This window comes from Fistularia commersonii, chromosome 13 (genome assembly GCF_037954325.1).
Source record: "Fistularia commersonii isolate RoL2024-O1a breed Wild chromosome 13, RoL_Fcom_v1.0, whole genome shotgun sequence".
Lineage (NCBI taxonomy): Eukaryota > Metazoa > Chordata > Actinopteri > Syngnathiformes > Fistulariidae > Fistularia > Fistularia commersonii.
Window position 1 is genome coordinate 11,654,216 of NC_141296.1, and position 23,331 is coordinate 11,677,546.

At 38.3% G+C, this 23,331-nt stretch overlaps 1 protein-coding gene across 1 annotated transcript in view; it reads right to left on the minus strand.

The window, feature by feature from the left end:
- Nucleotides 1-23,331, minus strand: part of LOC147227919 (teneurin-3) — a 173,114-nt gene that overhangs the window by 53,670 nt on the left and 96,113 nt on the right. The window contains exons 6-11 of the mRNA XM_086158011.1: nt 13,604-13,729; nt 11,062-11,276; nt 5,147-5,360; nt 3,963-4,064; nt 2,124-2,318; nt 937-1,137 (exon numbers count right to left, since the gene is read on the minus strand). Of these exons, the coding sequence (XP_086014137.1) occupies nt 937-1,137; nt 2,124-2,318; nt 3,963-4,064; nt 5,147-5,360; nt 11,062-11,276; nt 13,604-13,729 (1,053 nt within the window). The remainder of the gene's footprint in view (nt 1-936; nt 1,138-2,123; nt 2,319-3,962; nt 4,065-5,146; nt 5,361-11,061; nt 11,277-13,603; nt 13,730-23,331) is intronic.

The window sequence follows — 23,331 nt, forward strand, 5'->3', positions numbered from 1 at the left end:
CAAATGAACCCACAAATAGGAAGGTTGTATGTTAAGAGGGAAATTATTTACTTTAACCCACAGACCGATAATGAATGTTCGCATCTGCTGGAGTGTAACACTATCTGCACATATGAAGGGCCATCGCTATATTCAAATCTGGAAACAGTAAATCAAAACAAAACTACACATTATATTTCCAGTTTACTCAAATTTCACTTGTTTTTTCAGGTTAGGAGGAAATTAAAGGGAAAAAAAGCTTTCTGTACGGATTAGTCAGTGTGTCACATCGACTATGCTAACGGCATTAATTAATTTTCGAATAAAATAAAAGACCTTGCAGATCACAACTTTAAGAAGATTAATACATTCCTTCATTCTATCAAAACCTAAATTAGACTTAGCAAATATTCTATTTTCAGACTGCTAAAGGGATACATCTGTCGATTACCAAAAAAATGTTCAGAATCTTAGGTAAAATATTAGTTTTGACTTCTCAGATATGGCAATTGGCAATTTATATGATATATACTATAATCTTGTGATAAGAACTTTTTCTTGATTAGAAAAGCAATTTATAGCAGCTGTGAAAATCACGAAAGAATTTGTCAGATTCATCTCTGATTGTAATTATTTGCTTCCATTCAATTTTTACACACAATAGGTTAACCCTCGTGCCATCCTAACATTGTGTTTACTCCCCTTGTCCTACGGGTCAAAAATGACCCATAAGACAATCTTTGTACCCTAGTGGTGTACAGCCCACATGGAAACATAAAGAAAAAAGAAGTATCACTTTTTCTAATTATGGGGTCTCTTTAGGAAAAGTCATAAAATTTCAAGTTGGAAAACAATAGGCTAAGGTGACCCACTACCAGCTAAACATGGTAGTGGGTCACTTTTGACCCACAAGACAACACAAGGGTTAAAGAAGAAAAAAAAAAAAAGTGTTCTGACCTATAGAGCAGTCTGCTCCTGTCCAGTTGGGCTCGCAGATGCAGGCTCCCGAGTCTGTGTTGAATGTCCCGTGGCTGGAACATTGTTCCGGGCAAGTACTCTTCAGAATCTCACAGCCGATCCCCCCCCAGCCCGGGTTACAGTGGCACTCGCCGTGATGACAGGTTCCATGACCCGAGCATTTCGGGTCCACGCAGTCCACTGAGGACACACACAGACGACGGCGACAGCTTCAGTTTATGATATTAAGACATAATTATTCACGCCAGCCACATCCACTCACCACGCTGTTTTGAGGTGACTGCTAGTAATTTTCCACCCTATGTTCTCAGCATTATATTATAGGGTCCTTCAAATACATTGAAGATATAATTACCCTCCTTTATAAGCATCAAAAAAAAATGAGCACATTTAGCATCTGCACAGATTTAATTAATTACAACGAACAATTTACAAATCAAAGCTGATTTATAATAACAGCTGGCTGCTTTTACCAAAATATTCAACACACTAACAAGGGATTATTTGCAATAATGATGTTGGTCTTTTTCTGGAATATATTGTTTGTGTATTTCCTCGATGAATCGGTGACCGACATCGGCCATCAGACCGGAGCCAATGTGATGAAGGTTTGGGGATACAAGCATGTATCTTATTCCCTTTGTTCTTGCTTCAGAGATATTCACAATACGAGCATACGAGTCACATGCACTACTTTGGTAAACTCCATTGAATTTTGCCTGAACAGTCAGCAACCAGAACATGTTAATGCAAATAGAGAATTTGCTTTTGACAGCGCATGGATCAATACCGTTAAATGCACTGAGGGGGAGTAAAAAGTGGTTGACAAGACAGAAGAAGCGTCTTGTTAAGGAACAGATAAAACAGAAGCCATTGACTGATTGATTTAAACAGGTGTCTTGAACTGTGGAGTGTTGGGTGACTGCATTAACGGCCCCAGAACAATCTGTTCCAGTTTATACCCTCATGTGGTCTAAACCAGGGGGAGTTAATATACACACAATATCAATAACAACCTAGAAAGCATTATCCGCTTGGTGGAGTTGAAAATAATGATTCCTTCTCAAATGAACTGTGTCGAACAGCCATGAGCGTCTCGCAGAAATATGTTGCATCTAGAGTAGTGGCTGAAAATCCAAAGCAAAGATGGGTTTTCTTGCATTTACCTTGCTCACAGCTGGTTCCTCTGTGGCCGGTGTTGCACACACAGTTACCCGCCACACAGAGACCATGGCCCCCACATTGAGGATCAATACATTGGGACGCAGGCACATCACACTCTGTGCCCTTCCAGCCGCTGTAGCACTGACAGCGTCCCCTAGTGTACTGGCCATTACCACTGCACAGGACTGGACAAGCAGCTAAGGAGAAAAAACATTAAAAGTGCATAAGAAACATCAGACTAAGTGGACTTGGAATTATCAATAACCAGAAAGGCAGCAAGTGGTGATTATTTCCATTGTCTATTACCTGGCCGGCTATTTGCTTTTATTAAACAATCAGCTGATTATTACTTGTTGAGATGCAGGGAAATGTAATCTGAGAACATCTGAGAAATGTAAGATCTCCCAAAGTCAGAGACAATGTCCTCAAATGTCCAAATCCAGAAGAATGCTTTTTGTGCTTTGACGGTACAAAAGCCCAATATAAACACAGTTGATAAACTGAGATTAGAGACTTGACCATTCAGCTTAGACCATAAATCAGTCCCGAAGCAATTAATCCCTGATTGAAGAAGCCGGCGATTAATAAAGTTGATGACCAATTGATTAATCTTTGGAGCTCTAATACTAAGGATCTAACAACTCATTATTTAATGAAATGCCAAAATTAGATAATATTTGAGTCTTTTATATAATGGCATTCACAGTTGTTAACACACTGCGAATATATTGGACTTAAGCAATTTATTCGGGTAAAAGTATTCTATGTACTCCAAAGCTGTTTTCAAAGCAATAAATGGTGTTCATTTACGCTAAGAAAAAAAATTTGATGGCAGATATGAGCCTTGAAGTGATTTAGTTATATAACCATTAGTTATGAAGAAGTGACAAGACATTTTTTTTCTGTGAGCTTAAGCATATTTCCCTTACTTTTTCATCTAAAAGGCCACCATTGGACATTTTACGAAATCAAAATAGTATAAACACTAAGGCAATTACAAATCGAGTGGAATTTCTCCTAAGCTGTGCCAACTTGTAAAAAAATACAATAATGTATAATCCATTTTCACTGCAACATAGACTGCACAACTTTTCTGGGCATATTTCTTCTTCTTTCCCACTCAAAAAGTGATCTAAAGGAACATTTCTTGTCATTCTTAAACACTGATGATTCAATTTAAAGACTCTGAGGCATTACAGGGGGTAGATGAGGCTTTATAAATGCAAAATTACATTTAACTAAATTCTGATGTTATCATGAGGGCAGAATCGCAATTAATTATATTTATACTATTAATCAGGTTTGGCATCTTGGTGCAGCTTCAACACACATTATTATACAAGACTATAACAGAACAAGTAGTTTTCAAAGGATCATAAAGGTCTGCAGTTTTGCCCTCATGATCACACAATGAATTAGTGAAGATGATAAATTAGACTAAAATTAATAGGATTTCCTTCCCCCAGGAGGAATAAATCTGCAAAGTTTCTTCAAAATCTATCAGTTAATTAATAATTTGAAAACTATCTGTACAGTATGTGCATGATGCTACTCAAAACTGAAAATAAATGACTAAATAATAATAATAATAATAATAATAAACAAATAATAATATTTATAGAAATCCATTTTTTCCAGTTTTTATAACTGATCTTTTCTAACTGTGAGCACCATCAACAAACATCTGTTCCCTCTCTGTAATTGAACAGCAGTAGCATTTTCTACAGAGTTCCTCAAATCTGCAGTCAGAGTTGATAAAGTGAACTGAAGTTTTTTTTTTTACCTTTTTATGTCATGTGCTAAACAGACAGGGTAGTTGTGGATAAAAGCAAAATCATTACCTCTTGAACAGTATGGGCCTATGAATCCTGGGAAACAGTGACAGGATCCCGCAACACACTCCCCGTTCCCATAGCAGTTGTGTGCACACTCTGTGACAGATTCTGTGGGAATAGCAGTGTTCTAACTATTATTAACCAATCAGGCTGTCACATAAGAGCAAACCTTGGGGGTGGGAGTACAAGTTTGACAACTTTGGAGTTAATGAATTATTGTAAAATAACACTGTCCAAACCTTTTTTTTCTCTAGCACAAATCTTGGGTTACTAAGGATCCCCCCATTTGTGGTACTTGCATCAGGCATAGCATACATTTACAGCTATTTGTCCATGTCCCACTAGGGTCTAAGCCTCCATAACATGCCTCAGTCCGATTGCCACCATCTAAGCCTAGTTAAGTAAAAACCATACAGCCATTTTAAATTAGTCCACATAATTCAATTTCCTTGACATATTTCCCTCTTTTCCTGTCTGCTCTCCTGCCTCTTTTCCTTCCCAAACCTCTTGAATGACTGATCATGCCCGAACAAGCCATGCAATCTTCTGACTGTTTACAGCAAAAATCCTCTCTCAGTTGAAGTTAATCTGACACATCCTAGAGACAGATCTTGTGTTCATTCAACAGACCATCGCTCATGAAGGGCACCCCCAAAAGGCTTGGGCTTTCATTTTGATCAGTGTTAAGAGGGGGGAAACATTTTTTTTTTCTTTCTTTTGTTAATAATCAGTCTTGTACTGGATGTTTATTGAGCTGGTGTGGGCAATTTTGACCTTACACATCGATACCCTCATATTTGTTGGGTTGGATCAATAGAACGCCCCAAAGGAAATAGAAGAGCAAAAAAGTGTGAATGCAACCTTTTTTGTACCTCAAAACCCACTAGGAAATTCAACAGACTTCGGAACACTTAGGACCTTGTAGGAAGAACAGATCAATGGCACATGTGGTCTCGTATAAAATAGTGTTGTGCACCAAATTCCGCACTCCTCGATAAAAACTTCACTCTGTCTCTCGGGTGGTTCCAAGTGTTTTCAACTCTTGGTTTGTTTTGTGCAAACCACAATATGCAGCGACCCCTCGGTAGTTCCATGCAGGCACAGCTGTTTCAGGAAATTAAAGTCTTCCAAACATGCCATTACACTTCATTCAAACTCATCAGCAAACAAAGCAGATGTATCATTCTCACCCTGGATGATGGTGTTATAGGACACTGCCTCCACAGTACGTCCATCATTGTAAAATGCCAGGTGCCAAACCCCCGAGTCCAGGTACTGGATGAATCCTGCTTGGTGGACTGTGACCTGATGGTCTGATGGTCTGGCCCTTGTCTCTGGTTCATTCTGAGCCCAATGCTCTTTAGCAATGAGCCGGCTGCCATCCAAGAGCTCAACAAAGTCGTACTGCAAAACAGCAACCACAACAGGCATTTATTTAAATGAGAATTATATGTGCAGAGGAGAAAATTTGGCTGCGAAGGTTCGCAGTCATACAGGTCATGGTGAATTCGTATCGAAATCTTCTCGCCATGTCATTCTCATCTGAGAGAATGATCTCGGATGAGAAATGTCTTCAAGTGAAGAAATTCAACTCCAGTTGCCACGGCATGAAGATTACGACAGGAAAAGAGAAAAATTGTTTCACTTTCCTGAGAGGTGCACCTTAACTTGTTACACAACAGGTGAATGCTTTGATGCAACCTGAATTTATTAAGAAAAGGTTGATTTTTTTTTTTTTAAAGGAGGGTATGTGGAGATAATAATCAGTTAGTTTTTTTTTGGAGTTCTTTTGATGTTGGTCAGAAGAAAATGCTCAAAACTAATAAACATTTACTGTAGAATGAGCCATTTCAGTTTGTTTATAATGACTTGAGGAATTTGCACTGATAAGAAGCATACAGATATATAGATTGTGTTCGATGACAGTCTACGTGCAAAAAAAGCATATGAGCATAATCGCACATTTTTATCTACCCTTCAACAACACATCTACTGTGATTAAGTTAAAATCATCATTAACTGATGCACTTAGCCTAAATCACAGATCACTTTAATTTGTTTTCATTCGATGCAATACCTTCAGAAAAAATTAGATGATGTCAAAAATATAGAGAACAGAAAGAAATACAAATACCACGCAGTTATAATATGAGGAAATGGAACAAAAAATTAAAATATGCAGTTAATTACTATTAAAAATCTGTAGGTGAACATCAATTAAAAACCTGGAAAATCACTAATAGCAATAGAGCTGTTTGCTATATAAAAGATCCAGGTGTTAAATGTAGTATTAAGAGAGAAGAGAATGCAGAACCACTTCCTGGTAGTTGTCAGGAAGAACCGGATATTAAAGAAAAATGGTGAGAGACAGCCAAAAGACATTCAGTGTCGGTATCCTGAAAGGTTCCCACACCAGACGGGATGTAGGCTGACACCGACCAAGCAGATGCAGACAGAAGGAGGTGTGTGAGGGTTCCTCAAAACCCAAAGGCAGAACATCAAGATCATGGCAGCCTGTAAGGAGGTGGTGAGATACAGGGAGCAACATAAGGAGGAAGGATGTGCAGAGACAAGGCATAAGACAGAAGGATGCATAGATGAAGTAAAAAAAAAAAAAAAAAAAGTAGATATTTATGTGTAAAAATTTTCAACTGATTACCTTTTCTTGAACTTTATATTGATTTCTTTAGCTATAATATTTTCTGCCATTCGATTCAAAGACTTTTTTTTTTTTACATTTTCAGCACCTGACTCATCCTCTATGTGATACACATAAAGTTCAATTGTTTGACTAAAAGCAAGCATTGCCAAGGCCAGAAAACTTTGAAGTAGCCCAAGAATATTTGAGACTGAAGAATAATAGTACACACACACACGCATAATTAACCTATAGCAGCTGCCTTGAACAACCTCCTGCATTCTGAGATAGGTTCATCAGAAAAAAAAACAACCAAATAGAACCAAAAAAAAAAAAAAAAAAGCTACCAATGCCTGCTTGCTGAATTGATTTATCTATCCATTTATGATTAAATCTGCAGAGGTATTCTAGTACTATAGTTCAACCTTTTACTGCAACTAAGAGCTCTAATTAAAGGATAAATAATACATGTTTCAAATTTTGATAGGTATTTTCAGCCAATGAGACAATACTGAATACTTTCTCTTCCACATATCAAAAAAGTAAAAACATAAAATGACTAGCAGCACATTTATGGCGCTAGAACTCAGAATCTGCATCTCTTTCTTATGATTTGTTAAAGAACAGTGTGAAGAGTAAATGATAGACATTGGATTATTCCGTGCTGAGCCAATCATAACCAGTTAATGGTTGAGAAATACGTCTGAAAAGGATCCTGGCAAAGAATTCTAATGCCCAACACATAATTATTCACTGTTGTCTGATATCTAAATGTTTTCGGATTGCACTTCTGATATATTAGCATATTATCAATTATGATACATTATGAAGAAGAAGAATACATTGTGCAAGAGAAGGAGCCAAGTGGAAAGGTGAGTCTACAGGGAGTACAGATGAATAAGTTGGAGCATTTTAAGTACTTAGGATCAACAGTCCAGCGCAACAAAGAGTGTGGAAGTGAGGTGAAGAAATATGTGTGAGCCGGTTGGAACGAGTAGAGAAAGGTATCAGGGGTAATATGTAACAGAAGAATAAAGGGAAAGTTGTACAAGATGGTGGTGAGACCAACTGTGTTTTATGGTAGAGCCTGTGGCACTGAGGAAAAGGCAGGAAGCTGAGCTGGAGGCAACAGAGCTGTAAATGTTGAGGTTCTCTATGGTAGTGACAAGGATGAATCGGATCAGAGCCATCAGAGGTGTAGCACATATTTGATTTTTGCAGGTGAAGTCAGAAACACCAGACCGAAATGTTTTGGAGAAATACACAGAAAAGATATTGAATATGTTGGTATAAGGATGCTAAGGTTGGAACTACAAGGCAGGAGGCTCAGAGGAAACTAGAGTTGGAGGAGAGCAAATAAGCTGGTGTGAGAGGAGAGGATGCAGAGGACGAGGTTAGATGATTTGCTGAGCTGGCCCATGAAGGGAACAGCTGAAATGAAAAGAAGAACAAGGAGGAAAAGAAAATATTTTGGATGCCACTTATCATCATCTCTCAGCAGCATGTTGTTTGTTTTTCTACCCATAGGATTAAGTCAGGGAAACCTGGAATAATGGGAAAGACAGAACTGGTTTATATTGGTAAATAATATTCGACAAATAGGAACAGGATTGCCGTTTAGATGTTCATTTTTCTCGACGAACATCAATCTTAATTATTGTATGTCAACATTGCCATACGAATATTGTCAAACCGTGTGTTCAATGGTTTGCTTATGAACGTAATGCACAGACAGACGGGACGATGGAAACACCAAATGATGTAAAATCTAATATTCTGCAATCTTCTGTGCCACAGCAACCAAAACGCTGTTATAGGCTGGCGGTTTATACTCTGCATCTTTTTTTTTGGTATTGACTTCTTCTGCACCCTAATTGGCAAATAATAGATGCCCTTTTAAATTAGTATGTGCTCAGCATTCAGCTATGAAAAACCCCAATACCCCTCAAAAATGGCTGAATGAAGGGGATAAGAAAATACATTAAAATGAGATTAACTGCTCAGGAATGTGACAAACATGGACTAGGGCAACCTTTCAGTTGACTCTCAAACAGCAGGAAGGAGAGCATTAAGCGCAGGGAAAGGTGAAGCCAACACTATGATTTAAAACTCTTGGCGCAAAGAGGGGGGGGATATTAACCTGGTGGAAGTTGAATTCTTTTTGTTGCTGGCTTGAGGGAGAAGTAATAAAACAGTTCACCCCGCAAGCTTTGAACCTCTCGGCCAAGTGCATACATCTCGATTATATGGTGTAAAAGCCCCCCAACCCATTTGATTCCGACAATACCGGTGAATAACAGCCAGGAGATGAAGCATGGAGAGACCCCAGGATGCCCTTGCAGACAAATAGAAAATGCACATAGCCTATATTTTCTTCAGCTTCTACATTAAGTGAACTTACTGTGGCACTTGATGACACCCGAGTGCATATCCCACCCAACTGTGCAGAAGTTTCTTTCTTCAAGCGTGTTTGTTTGATCTTGAGGGGTCCGGCGTAGACGGACTCAATAGCAGACGGAAGTCGGCTTCGTTTTAGAAAGGTGGACAAGCTGTTGCACTTTAAGTGTTTTCTTGTCTTCCAAGGTCTGAACAGGACGGTCAATATCTCTCATTGGGGTCTTTCATGCTCAGTTAAGTAAATGCATTGATTTGTGGTCCTGGTAGCTGAACAGAATGCAATTTAGATGTGGCACGGTGTTCAAAACTGACAAGAACGAGTGTCTGTGCAAGAGTTGCCCGAGACATAAAATAGTATCTTGTTAATTAGTGCCCTTCGGTCTCTGATTTTGTTGAGCTTCATTTTTTCACCTTGAAAGTGCAATAAAGCTCTCCTGTCACTGACATACCTCTCCTCCATCAAAGAGTGGCCATAACTGTCTACACTTGAGTGAAGCCCATCTTCACTAAGAGAGAATGTCAAGAAGGTGAAGCTAAGAGCTTTTGCAGTCAAGTGTGGTGGAAAATAGTCATTGTCTGAGTGCTTCTATCGCTATCACAAGGCATCGGACATTTCGATGACCAAAAATGTCATTCAAATGACACAACACTTCAGTTGGGGAAAAAGCAGACATCTAGTGGAGGTAAAAGACACAAATCTCCAAATCAAACGAAGTTGAGAGATAAGAGAAACTGATATGGATCTTCTGATCCAAATATGTAAATATAACTCATAATTTGATAGCATTATTAACGAAGGAGATTGATAGCTTACTAGATCATATATACTGGTGTTTATAATGGTGGTTGATTTGTGTCTTGTGACCCAACAACTCATCACTGTTTAAACTATTATACCAAAGAGACACAAACTATATTAATGTTTGAATACTTGAAAAGCCCTTATACAGAGGCAAGACAAAAAGATAAAGAAGTCCACATAAAATTATTCCACAGTATTAAAAACAATTCCATTGTTCTTTCTATGGACTGTAAATGTATCTGTTTTTTTTGTGTCTGTGTCCTGAGCAAGTCGTAGTTAAGTTACTTCTCCTCAGTCATTGCCCCTTTTTCACAAAATCACAGAACACAATATTATTTAAATGACATCAAATGTCAGCTACATTTCCAAAGAAGTGAAAAGGTACAAAGAAAACCAGAAAAAGGTTTAAATGTCACATGTATGTGAAAACAAACAGAATGAGATTAACCACCGCAGCAAAAACAGAAACATTGTGATTCCTATCCTGAAAGTGAATTAATCAAAAAAGCATAAATAATAATAATAATAAAAAAAATGATCAGAAAAGATATTATTACTACTAATAAAATGTATTATTATTATTATCACAATAATAATAATAATAATATGATTATTATCATTGTGATAATAATAATAATAATACCAAGCAGAGGAGAAATTATAGTTGTATAAGTTGTATAATCATTCATATAGTGGCATCATTTAACCAACAGCCAAAGCACTCAACAAATAAACAAAATACTTTTCATTCAAAATGTTGAGAAACTGACCATAAAAAACACAGCGTTATCAGCACTTTTCAAACATGATACCATCCTCACATCTTTACTAGTATTTTGACATTGTTGTATTAAATATAATTGGCTGAAAGAAAACCCCTCCTGGAATTAGCTGTTTCTGCCCCGGAGGAATGACAGCTGCAGCAGTTGGAGCTCCAGGGAACATAGACACGAGCAATCTTCTCCACCACATATTTCCAATTCACTTCCTGTTTTGGTGACCTACTTGGAGCAGCTGATTTGTAATCCCCCCACGCAATAAACACTGATTGGTGGGTAACCTTCTGAAGTGTTGCATCACACATTATGGAAAATCTCAAGTCGTTGCAAGGTATGAGGTAACTAGACAAATGAGCATCATGTTTTCTTGTAAATTTGTTTCTTAAATATGTAATCTAGGTGTTCTTGCATAAAGTAGACATTACCCATGTCTTTATTCTTAAAGATGCTGGAAGAAGCAATAGATGAAAAGTAAACAAAATGCTTCACCTGTGTGTGAGTTGGCGCGAGACCCTTCCTTCCGTAGACTCCAATTAGGGCATTTTTCTGTACTGAGATGTTGAACTTGAGGAAACGGGGTTGTTCCATGGTGAGTTGGGAACGCCAAAAGATGCCTGGCGGAAGACTTTGGCCCACCCTCCTCCCGATGTCTACCTGCCCCGTGTCTATGGAGTTGTTCTCCTGATGAGGGATGCTAGTCCTTCCTAAAAACAGAGGTATGTCATCATGTAAAACCATGTCAAGTTCATTTTGAGTGCAATGGCATAGTGCAGGTGAGATAGTGTGAATCAGTCATTACAGAAAATTTCTCCCATTAGATATAACCTTTATATCCCTCATCTAAAAGACAACCGAAGTTACAATGTAAGTCTTCAGTAAATGCGGATACCTTTTTGACTTCCAGTTCAATTGTGCTCTTAGATTTTCTTCAGACATTAATAACATTGTCATATCTTGAAAATGGTACACTGGCCATGCAATTCAGAACAAAAGTTATGGTCTTGATGCTCTGTTCGCTGAAAAAAGGACAGATGTAATTGACTTTTTATAAGACAGTAAAAAGCTACATCTCTCATTTTTTTTCTGTTCCCGGTGACTCATAGAGTGAGCCTCATATCAGATAAGTCTAAATGGAATCTGTCAGATATACTGAGTGCTGCCTTGCCAGAGCAATAACACCAAATCAAAACAATTTGGCGAATTATGTCCTTAAACTGTGTCCTTACAGTGCCAGAGAGAGAAAGATGGCCATTTTTACTATGAGTCACACTAAAGTAATAAACTGCAGTCTTTTATGTACATTTTCAAGCGCTTGCATGTGTTAGGAAGAAAAAAAATGTCTGCAAAGTTTAAATTATACCTTCTTCAGTGAACGATGAATCATGATCACACTTAACTTGCATATGAACAAGAACTGTTTAACCTATACTTTTAAAGAACCGTTCACACAAAAATTAACATTCAGAGCACCTTCAATTTCAAACTGAAAAGTGGAATTAAAATAATAATGATGATAATCATGATAATGATAATAATGCTGATAACAACAACGACAGCAATAATAATAATAATGATAGGGCGGCACAGTGGTTAGTGCGTCAGCCTCACAGCTCGAAGGAACCTGGTGGAGTTTACATGTTCCCTTGTATCTGCGTGGGTTTCCTCCGGGTTCTCCGGTTTCCTCCCACGGTACAAAAACGTGCAGCAGGTTCATAGGAACTGGGAAAAATTTCCCCGAATGAGCGAGCGACTGATTGTTTGTCTGTATACGTCGCTTTGCGATTGGCGGCCGACCAGTTCAGGTTGTACCCTGCCTCTTGCCCGATGACAGGTGGGATAGGCTCCGGCACCCCCCGCAACCCTGATTGCAGGATAAGCGGTAGACGATGGTTGGATAATAATAATAACGGCATAAAATATCACATCAGCACATGTTGACGGTTGATTTAGAGAGCAACTGTGTCTGCTACTGCTCAAAAAAAATTACGAAAATGACATGTTTTACAGTTAATGGTGAATCATAAAGACAAAGATCACTGTAATGATTTCCAATTTATTTCTATATTGATTAATTTATTAATCAAATGATGCATGTACTTCTTTTGATTGTTTTTTTTTGTTTTTTTCCAAATTCATTAATTGCGCTTGAATATCTGTCATTGATCAAAACAGTTGCAGCTGCAAAACTGTTTTCCTTTGAAAGTCAATTACGTTGGGAATATAATTACCAAATTTACTCTTTTAATAGACGTTTCCTTTTTCAAAATGAGGACTAAAGCGTGGACAGCAGTCTACTGCAGCCGTCTACGTGCCTGTCTGTTGGGTCCATTATTTGCGTACCTCTGTGCAATGGGGCTATTGCTTGTCACTTCATTTTCTGTTAGAGTGAAGACCGGAAGCCAAGTTTACCACTGGGGAGAATAATTGTCAGCTATCGATTGCTTTTAAACAGTCCAAAACCTGTCTCGTGCTCTCTTAATTAGCAGTACTTATGAGGATTTAAAATCTATCTGAGTTTAAACAATCTAGCTTTTTCACTGCCTACACAACTAATGCATTACTAGGTGCGCATTTCAAACCACCCAGGTTGCTTCGAGATTAATTTGGTTCCTTTTCTGTAAAGGTGAGCTGAAATGGCCTCTTTGGTATTTGATGAATACTGAAGCGTCCAACATGATAATTAGAAATGAAGCAGTTGAGAAATAGTCGATTAATATTCAGAAAGTGAAATATCCCGATGAAATCTAAGAGCTGACTGGACATCAAACACCAAACTCTGTGATCAATTTGCCAAGGCTAATTATTTGCTTTTGCAATTTGTCTTTATTATCTATTAAATACTCCTGTGATTTAAATTATCTATTTTTTGCTCCGTTAAAGAGCCTGCATATCAAACATCCGTCCTTCCGTCCATCCATCCGTCCGTCTATCCACGTCCATATTAAACCAAACCTGTTACCGCTGGGTTATAAAGCACTGAAGAACAAGGCTTGTTTTATGTTAATAAAAACACTTTAATTAGATTCCTCACCATCAGCGGCCAAAGCTGTCACTACACTTGACTGAGTGGGACCCGTCTTCCCGACTCCTCCATTTTCAAAAGCTGGCTGGTTGTCCAACTCTTGGAGCTGCCAATTGAGGCCGAAAAGGTGAATTGCTGTGAAATACACAGAAAAGCAGTGTCAACTTTTACAAAAAGAGACAAATAAATAAGCAAAGAGGTGCAAAGAAACAATTAAGGCACTTTGGGGTGGCGTTATAGAGTGAGCCAGTCCAGGAGAAAAAATAAACAACTGCTTAACTGAAAATGTTTCACATTTTGCTTTTGCAAAGCAAGTCTGCCCCAGCCATTTTAATCAATACTGAGACACCCTGTTATGGAATTTTTCCTCAGTAAGTGCTCTTCATCAAACAGAGTGTCTATATATAAGTATTTGGTGAATAAAAGCGAGCGGCAAACAGAATTTCTAGCTTTGACAACACATGACAACACGCAGTTGAGAATTACCAGAAAAGTCTGAAACTCTAATACAAAGTGAGAGGGATAGTAAGATTCTCTGTGTGAAAGAGTGGGATGTGGTAAGAGACTGAGTGAGAGACTTTTGAGAAAGTGTAAAGCAGTGGATTTAGACAGACAGTCACAGCATGGGGTTGGGGATGGAGTGGGAAGTAAGCTTCAGCGCTCTTCTAGTTCACTTACATAACTAAAGTGTTTCTGGCTCTCGACTAGGGTACCTGCTTTATTGTCAAAGTACTGAATGAAACCAGATTGTCTTCCTGTTGTTTTGGGATGCTGAGAGGCTTCTGCGCGTAGCAAGAACGCCGGTCTCCTCAAAAGTCACCAGCCAGGGAACATATATTCAATTTCCAACCATTTGATCCATGAAAGTAACTTTTTTCAAACAGCCTTCACTTGCTATCAAATGGATTTTTACTATGGTAAATAAAACAAGAGGGGCAAGAAGGAATATCAACTACAGTATGAACAAAACAAAACATGGATGGAACTATGGAGAGAGTATCTTGGAAAAGGGAGCGTGTCCTTTAGATATACTCTGCTGACAAATATACTTTGCCCTTAATTGTCCTTGCTTGCTATGGTGGATAACATCCTGAATTAAATAATGCTAACTAAACAAATTTCGTGCAATAATATGGAGCCATCCAGGACATTCATACCCCCAAGGCTTGATTTCATGTAGTGGTGAAAGAAAAACCCCAGGGGAAAAGATCGAGGCTGATCCATCAATATTTTTGACGAGTATGACTTTTCAAATTGCCAGAGTGGAATGTAGCCTGACAAACCCCCTAATGTGAAAAGCTGAGTGATCTGTTTGCTTTCATTCCTTTTTTATTCTTACATCAAATCGGATGCTGACAGATTGTCAGAGCTCCTATTGTGGTGCTTCCACAATTGATAAAATGGAGAGTTACCTGTGCATATTTGGCAAGCACTTGCTTCCACTACACTGACAAACTCAAACAGGAAATGGAGCATGTTAGAGTTCAACATGGCATCCTTCTGTTCAAAGTTCTATTATTTTGTCTGTAACATTAACTTCAGATCAGAGTAATTTGAAACTGGATTAAGAAACATCAAAACCATCTTTCATTATACTGATTTTTTACCCATTTCAGCAGTAGGCTTTTGTTTTTTTAATATCTTTTGGATTTTTTCATAGCCAAGTTACACAATATCAGTTTTAACACAAATAAAAAAATGTATTGTTAAAAGTGAACATTCTTTTAACTTTTCATTCAAACATACTGAGAAAAATATATTTTCATCAAAGAAAAAAGGTGCAGACAACATTTAAATTACATATTAGAACCATTCATTCATAGCAGACTTTTCACAAGATTTTAGATATACTGTTACGTGGACATTTCAATCACATATCTAAATTTAAAACAAATTAGTCAGCATATAAACTAAGAACAGAAACTTCCTCTACAATGGTTTTGAATACGAATTGCCTTAAAGAGGCTTACACTATGTTAGTAATGTCAATCTAATTTTCACTTTATGAATATTTGCAGGCCAAGACATTCACAATCAAACTTATGTTATGAGACAATATCAAACCTTAACAATATTACAAGTAGCTTTATTGCAATTTCAAAATTATTTTCGATATATATGCATATATATAAGTAAATAAATAAAAAAAATAAAGTCAATGATGTGTCACCTGGAAGTGTGAGCTATAGTACTATTATTCATTCATTATCCCATCTAGCCATTCATTCATTCATTATGTGAACTGCTTATCCAGCACACAGCATAACAAGGGTGCTCGATTCAGTCCTCGCTGACACTGAATGACAGTTGGGATACGTCCTTGGCCTGTCGTTAGCCAAGGTGAGACAAGGAATAGTATTACCATTCCACTCAGCTTAATAATGTAATAATGGTATTTGTTTGAATATTATGCTAATCTTTCATTTTTAAATTTTAATGATTATCAATAATACTGTTGCCTGGTGATAATAATCACTCAAAATTGGAAAAAAAGGGGAAAAAAAAACAGCACAGGAGTGGTTGGCTCGCACCCGAAGAACACTCGGTTTGCTTTCATTTCTTATTCTATTTTATTTTTTTAAGTTCCCACTCCAGTGAGCCAGGATGACTGACTCTGATTGGTAAAAACCATTTGTGTTTGTGGGCACCTGCTGTCTCAGAATACAGAAGTACAGAGAAATGTCTCCTCTTCACTGCTCTTAATGCACCAGGGCCATGAATTCCCTCATCGCCAAATTGCTGTGAGGTGAACACTTGGTTGATTTGCATACATTATTCCACCAACCTCGGCCAGTTCAATTAATATCTACTGGCCATGAGCAATTCTCTTGCTGAGTAAGAAGCTGTAAATCCCAGCTTTTAATCTCTTATGTTAAAATGTTGCCCTATGGATCACCTACACCAATGATAAGCAGGAGTCTGAATTTTGTTAACATGGTTTGTTGAAACTCTGAAACACATCTGTTCCTTGGCGGATGATGTTGGAAAAAATTCAGACGATAGTCTACCTCTGTCCACCTTTTGGCTTCGTGAATAAGGTGCAGCTTTAATTAGCTCGTCCTTTTCACAAGGTAAATGAATCATCCTTCCCTCCTTAGCTATTTACAGTGTTACAAATAAAGAGTGGCTTATTAAAATATGTAGATGGCACTGTTCTGATGGCCATTTTCAGCAAGTAAATTATTCCTTTTAGCATAGTGGGAGAGGTGGCCCATCTGGAGTCAGTGTGTTCCAACAACAACTTGGACCCAAGCAGCCACCAGAATTATTGTGTTAAACGTTGTTCCATGTTGAAACCTGCCTGCAGATGTTCCCGGAAAGGCTCCACAAGGATTCCTGGAACTAAAGACACACAGCGCAAAGTGTGGCTTAGACGTTCCCATTCTCTGGTGTGGTGTCACTGAAAGCCACAAATGGAATGACAGCATTTCTACCACAAGGCTGAAATCAAGGATGTTCTGTCTTTATGTCCCATGAAGACTGAAATAGCTCAGTGTGTGAATATCTCAAGGGGATATCTGGAAAGTTTTAGTCACCTTTTAGATAAGTAGCAAGAAATCATCTAAGAGCTAGCCCTCCTTTACTACATCAATACTTTTCTGTGGTAACTGCTGTTGTTTATTAAAATCCATCAATAATTTCACACAAGCTAGTTTTATTCACCAGCCTTCAGCATTAATACCAAAAGTGGCGTTCAAGTTTGCCTCTCTAAGAAAGCAATATTAAGCAAGAAACTTTGTTTCCATAATTGATACTAAATTCTCAACCAATATGTTTTATTTTGTGACTTACAATTGTGTTAAACTCAATCAAATATTTATTTTATATTAAAATATGTTCAGTAAGAATGTTGTTTTATATAAACAATCCAAACATCTCCATGCACTGTGTGTTATGGAGACTGGACTACATTCTGATTGGCTTTGTCACTGGTGCTCAATAAAAAACATTATAATAACATTTATGATAACATAAAGGTTTATATATCAATGAATATGATAGCAAAGATCTGAGCTCTGACAGACGATATCTCTCATCCTATGTAGAACATCAATGCAGTACCGAGCAGCTCCTTCAGCAACAAACTCCTTTACCCCTCCTGTATATTCTTCATTTTGATGTCTTATGTTTACTCTTTATTTTCTATTTTTATATTTCTTCTGATATTTATACACCTTACTGCTTACATTACTTACGCATATGCTTGCTATGTAAATTATTGACTACCTCTACAGCACCATCCTCTTTCTGCTGTGTGTGAAATTGAAAATGCCCCCACTGTGGGGTGATTAAAGGAATATTCTATTCTATCTATTATATTCTATGAAATAAAACAAATGAATGAAAACAATCGCCGGCTCAGTGGCACAGTGGTCGGGGCTCCCGCCTCATAGAGAACCTTGGTTCGATTCCTACGGGGGCCTTTCTACGTTGAGCATGTTCTCACCCTGTCTGCACGGGTTTCCTTCAGGTTCTCCAATTTCCTCCCGTGGTCCAAAAACATGCAGAAGGTTAAATGGAAATTTGGGAAAAATTGACCAGATGCATGAATATGTGATTGGTTGTTTGTCTCTATTTGTGGCCCTGCAATCGACTGCAACCGGTGCATTGTGTACCCTGCCGCAGCTGGGCTGGGCTGGGCTTAGGCGTCCCCCCAACACTACATGCAGGAATGAATGAAAACACCCTTCCAGTAAGGTCAGATATAAGTCGCTAACATTGCGGAAGCTTCACCTCAGCAGGTTTTCAGCCCATAAACCAGGATTCAAAAGTTCGCAGTTTGGCACTCTCCTGCTTTAGCGGATATGTATTTCTCATTTAATAAGGAGGCAGACTGAATACTCACTGTCTCGAGGGCTGTGCATCAGCTTACTTTCATAAAAGAATAGGGAATTGGATATCAATTTATTATGAAATGCAGATACAACTGCACTTGAAACATGCAAGAGTGCTTGAATCTGCCATTGTCCTTGTGGTACTAAAGCAGGAATTTGAATTATTTGAATCATTGCATTTACTAGTGGATGAAAGAAGGGAGAAGTTGTGTATATGTAATCATGTCAGACCAGTGAGGTTTATCTCCCCACATGAAACCCACATGCACACACACACATTCACACACATATAGGGCTGAAGATCTCAGATTCATGTAGAAGTATATGTCTTATAAATCCAACAGGCTTACAATGACACAAAGTCTCTATGTCCCTGTTGGGAGGTATGTTAGTCCAGTTTGGTGGAAACAATAGACAAACAAACAGCTGAACAAATTGCTGGTTTGTGCTTGTTTTCTTTGTGTAAACTGAGCAGATCTATCATCAGTAGAACCACAAATACAAGTAGCAATTGACTCTGCCAAACTGAGAACCAGCTGTGTGCAAAAAGTGAAAATACATGATTTTGAAATAGTGTACTTTTGAGAGACAATTAAAGTTGGTAACATAATGAAAATATTGAAAGCTCATTTTATCCCTCTTTTTATGTCTTCTAATATGTCTATATATTGCTTTGACTTTAAAATAAGTGAATCAGAAATCATTTGGGGGGAATGAGCCTAAAAATATGGATGAAATTCTCAATTATGTTATTTAATTTTTTTTCAGTAAAATAATTAGTAAAAAAAAAAATAAATACATAAAACAAATCTAGTTGTAGCTTCACCTGATAATGTTTATTTATCAGCCAAAATTAATTTTTGAATACATTTCCTGGGCAACACAAAGTTTGGCCTAATTTTTGACTTGTTGCTTTACCGTTTTCTTTATTGTTTTCCACAGTATCTTTTTTTTCATTGTTTTGATTTTATATTTTCCCAGGACTTTTCGGGAGACCCGATATCAGATCAGAAATGACAACAAGTAACAAAACTATTTTGTCGATAAGGCCATTGATTCTTCTGTACCACATGGATGACCTCTTTATCTGCAAAACAGTCGCCTCTCTAGTTAAAAATTCAATCTGGTCAATAAACCACTGGATGTAGTATCTTCCAAACAAAACCATATTTTATGTTGTAGAACTATGTCAAATTTCTGTTCCCTCCATTATCCAACTGAATAATTACACATCCACTCAAACGCCTAGGGAAAGGGGCACTGTAAGATTTAGAGCTTGGATGACAAGAGAGCGCATGAGAGGAGATGAATATGTGACGGTTTTATTGTTGTGGTCAAGATTCTAAAGGTTAGCAAGAAGTCAGCTTTGACACATGCTCTAAAATAAGTAGGAAGCCATCTGATAGGAACTAATACACAAAGGAAGGGGAGTGTATTATTTCATCTTTTCTGACTGAGATGAACACACTTCCTCTAGGCTCGTGGCACAACAAGGGTTTTATGGATGAGGACCTTTCTAAAGTGAAAGTTTGAATCCATTCCCTTTCAGCTCTACAACTTTGCTCCTTTTTGACGTTGAAATCCGTGGCTATTTGAACCTCCCTGCCTTTGTTTTAACAGCATCCCTTGCGGATGAAAATGGGCTGTCCATCTGTGAGCTGGAGATCAGTGAAATAAATGTCTCACTAAAAACAGTGTGATGCATGTATCCTGCACGTCTGACTTAAGGCTTAGTGAGACTGATGCAAGCAAATGCCTGGAGTGAAATAGAAATTCTCCAGCCAGAGATCAAATCCAAGTCGGATAGAGGCATGCCATCTTTGGTCAATCAAACAGTTTGCCTATCATTCCTGCTGTTTGACTGAATGACATGTTAAAAGATTGTCTAATGACACAAGGGATAATGGAGTCATGTTTTCTGACGGTAAAACTGAGAGAAATAAATTACTCCTGGCAGAAAAATTGCAGGTTTTCATGCTCAGCTGACAGCTGGTGCTGCACCTCCATATCACACATCAACAACATGCCATCAGTAGCAATATTTATGCCAGCCCTCTCTGTGTACTTCATTTAATATGGCTAGAAGCCAGATTTCTTCCAAATAAAACATACTAACAATAGTATTAAGTTGTTAACATTCACTCGCAAGCAGTGTGACACGGTGAAATATCACCTTTACATAAACAATGATGTGTAATTATAAACATCAAATATCCCTATGCTGGGCTCAGATTAAAATATGCTTACCATGATTGATATTGAATTGGACGTTTTAGATAATCATAGGTAAATATCTGATGATGTGAGCTGTTTACAGATATGTACACACACACACACACACAAACACACACACACATATGTATTTTCCCTCATTAAGTCCCTCTGTAGGGCTACATAGCCATAGAGTAAACCAGCTTTACTGGATCCAGTGACAAATCAGCTATCAGAAAATGACGTAAAAGATATTTTAACAGGCAATCATGAAGCTGACATCTCTAGTTGAGCAAATCGAACGTGGCTGACAATACTCATGCTTGTCATACCTAATTCACCCGATTTTGAAAACATGGAGAACCTCAGTTCACACACTAAAATATGGTGACTTCATGTGCTATTTGAAGTAAAATGACAAAACCTTAACGACTCACAGAAACCTTTATCATCAAACAAGATTTCAGACAACAAAAAAGTAAGGGCATTATTACTGCAACTGTGTGTAATATTTTGTTAACGTTATTCCACAAAACTTCTTTGGTCAGGAAAACCACTTGTTAGACACAGAACACAAGTAAAATATCTTAGTCTGGCAATGAATAACAACATGTGCTGCAAACCATGCAGTATACAATTATAGAATATTCTGTTGCTCTTTGTTTCTACTGGCTTTCTGGAATCTCTGCTCTTTATGAGTATCCATCTCTGTACATTGCCTATTTAATCTGCAAAAACTGAACTGAGTTGTTTATTTATTCTGGTAAGACAGCTAGTCACAGGTGATCTGACAAATCCATTATGCAAGGCACAAAATCGAGCAAAGCAGTGTCTATATAGAAACAGGGAAAAGCTAACTGACGCTAACAAACATTGACAGCAAGTTCAGCTCCAGTTCTAACCATATGACTACAGTACAGTAGTCATAGAAAATTCACAGGCCACTGCTGTTGCCGAGGCATTTGGCAGTATTGGACGACTACCGTAATTTTCGGATGATAAGCCACTACTTTTTTCACACGCTTTGAACACGGAGGCTTAAACAATGATGCAGCTAATTTATGGATTTTTTTTTTTGGGGGGGGGGTAATGAGCTTCATGCCGCCAAAACATTTAGCCTCATCACATGGGACCAATGAAATTACCGTGAAATTCTGAGGCTGTTCAATTCCGACACTGAGGAAGACTACATTAAGCGCTTTAGTGCGCAGGAGGAAGACAATTCAGCCTCAGGGCGGCACGGGCCAGTGTCTCCCTGTGCCGGTCCCAAGCCCGGTTAAATGCAGAGGGTTGCGTCAGGAAGGGCATCCGGCGTAAAACCTTTGCCAAATCCAAATACGCGAGTCAAAGATAACAATCTCTTACCGGATCGTTTGCGGCCCAGGTTAATAACAACTGCTATTGGTCACAATGATCTTCTGGGTACCAGTGGAAATTGAGCTACTGTGGGTCTAAGAAGGAGAGGAAGGTGTATTTGGAGGCAGAGAGAGAAAAAGAAAGGCAAGACTCTGAGACAGAGACTTTGGGACTTTGAAGACTTCATTGACATGATGCAGGGAAGGAAGGTGGATATACTGTGCATCCAAAAGACTAGGTGGAAAGGTAGTTAGCTTAGGAGCAGGTTTCAAGTTGTACTATCATGGTGCTGACAAGAAGAGTAATGGACTAGGAGTTATCTTGAAGCAAGAGTTTGTAAGAAATGTTCTGGAGGTCAAAAGAATGTCAGATAGACTTATGAGTCTGAAACTGGAAATTGACGGTGTGATGCTCTATAGTGTTAGTGGCTCTGCCCTGCAGGTGGGATGTAAGTTAGAGGAGAAGGAAAAGTTCTGGATGAGTAAGATGAAGTGATGCAGAATATCCCCAGAGATGAGAGTAATAATAGGTGAAGAGGTCAATGGACATATTAGTGCAGGCAATAGAGATGATGGAGAAGTGATGGGCAGATTTGGTATCCAGGATAGGAGCACAGAGGGACAGATGGTGGTAGACTTTGCAAAAAGGATGGAAATGGCTGTGGCAAACCCTTTTTTCCGGAAAAGACAGGAACACAGGAAGGAATATCAAGAGGACAAAGGCAGAGTACAGGACAAAGTGGTGGAAGCTGAAAAGGGAGGAGTGTTGTATGGTTTACAGGGAGGAGTTGAGAAAGGCTCTAGGGGATGAGGGAGAGATTCCCGATGACTGCAAAACTATGGCTAATGTGATCAGGGAGACAGGTGGGAGAGTACAAGGTGTATCATCTGGAAGGAAAGTAGATAAGGAGACTTGGTGGTGGAATGAGGAAGTGCAGGAGTATATACACAGAAAGCGGTTAGCAAAGAAGAAGAGGGAGAGGACTGAGGAGGACAGACTGGAGTAGAGGGAGATGCAGCATAAGATAATGATAGATGTAGCAAAGGCAAAACAAAAGGCATGCAATTACTTGTATGCTCAGTTGGACAGGAAGGAGGGAGAGAATTATCTATACAGTTTGGCAAAACAATGAGATAGAGATGGAAAGGATGTAAAGTAGGTCTGGGTGATTAAGGATAGAGAGGGAAATGTATTGACAGATGCCAGAGGAATGATGAGAGGATGGAAAGAGTACTTTGATGAGCTGATGGATGTGGAAAATGAAAGAGATACCAGGGTAGAAGATGTGATTATTGTAGAGCATAAAGTAGCAGATACTAGTAAAAGTGAAGTGAG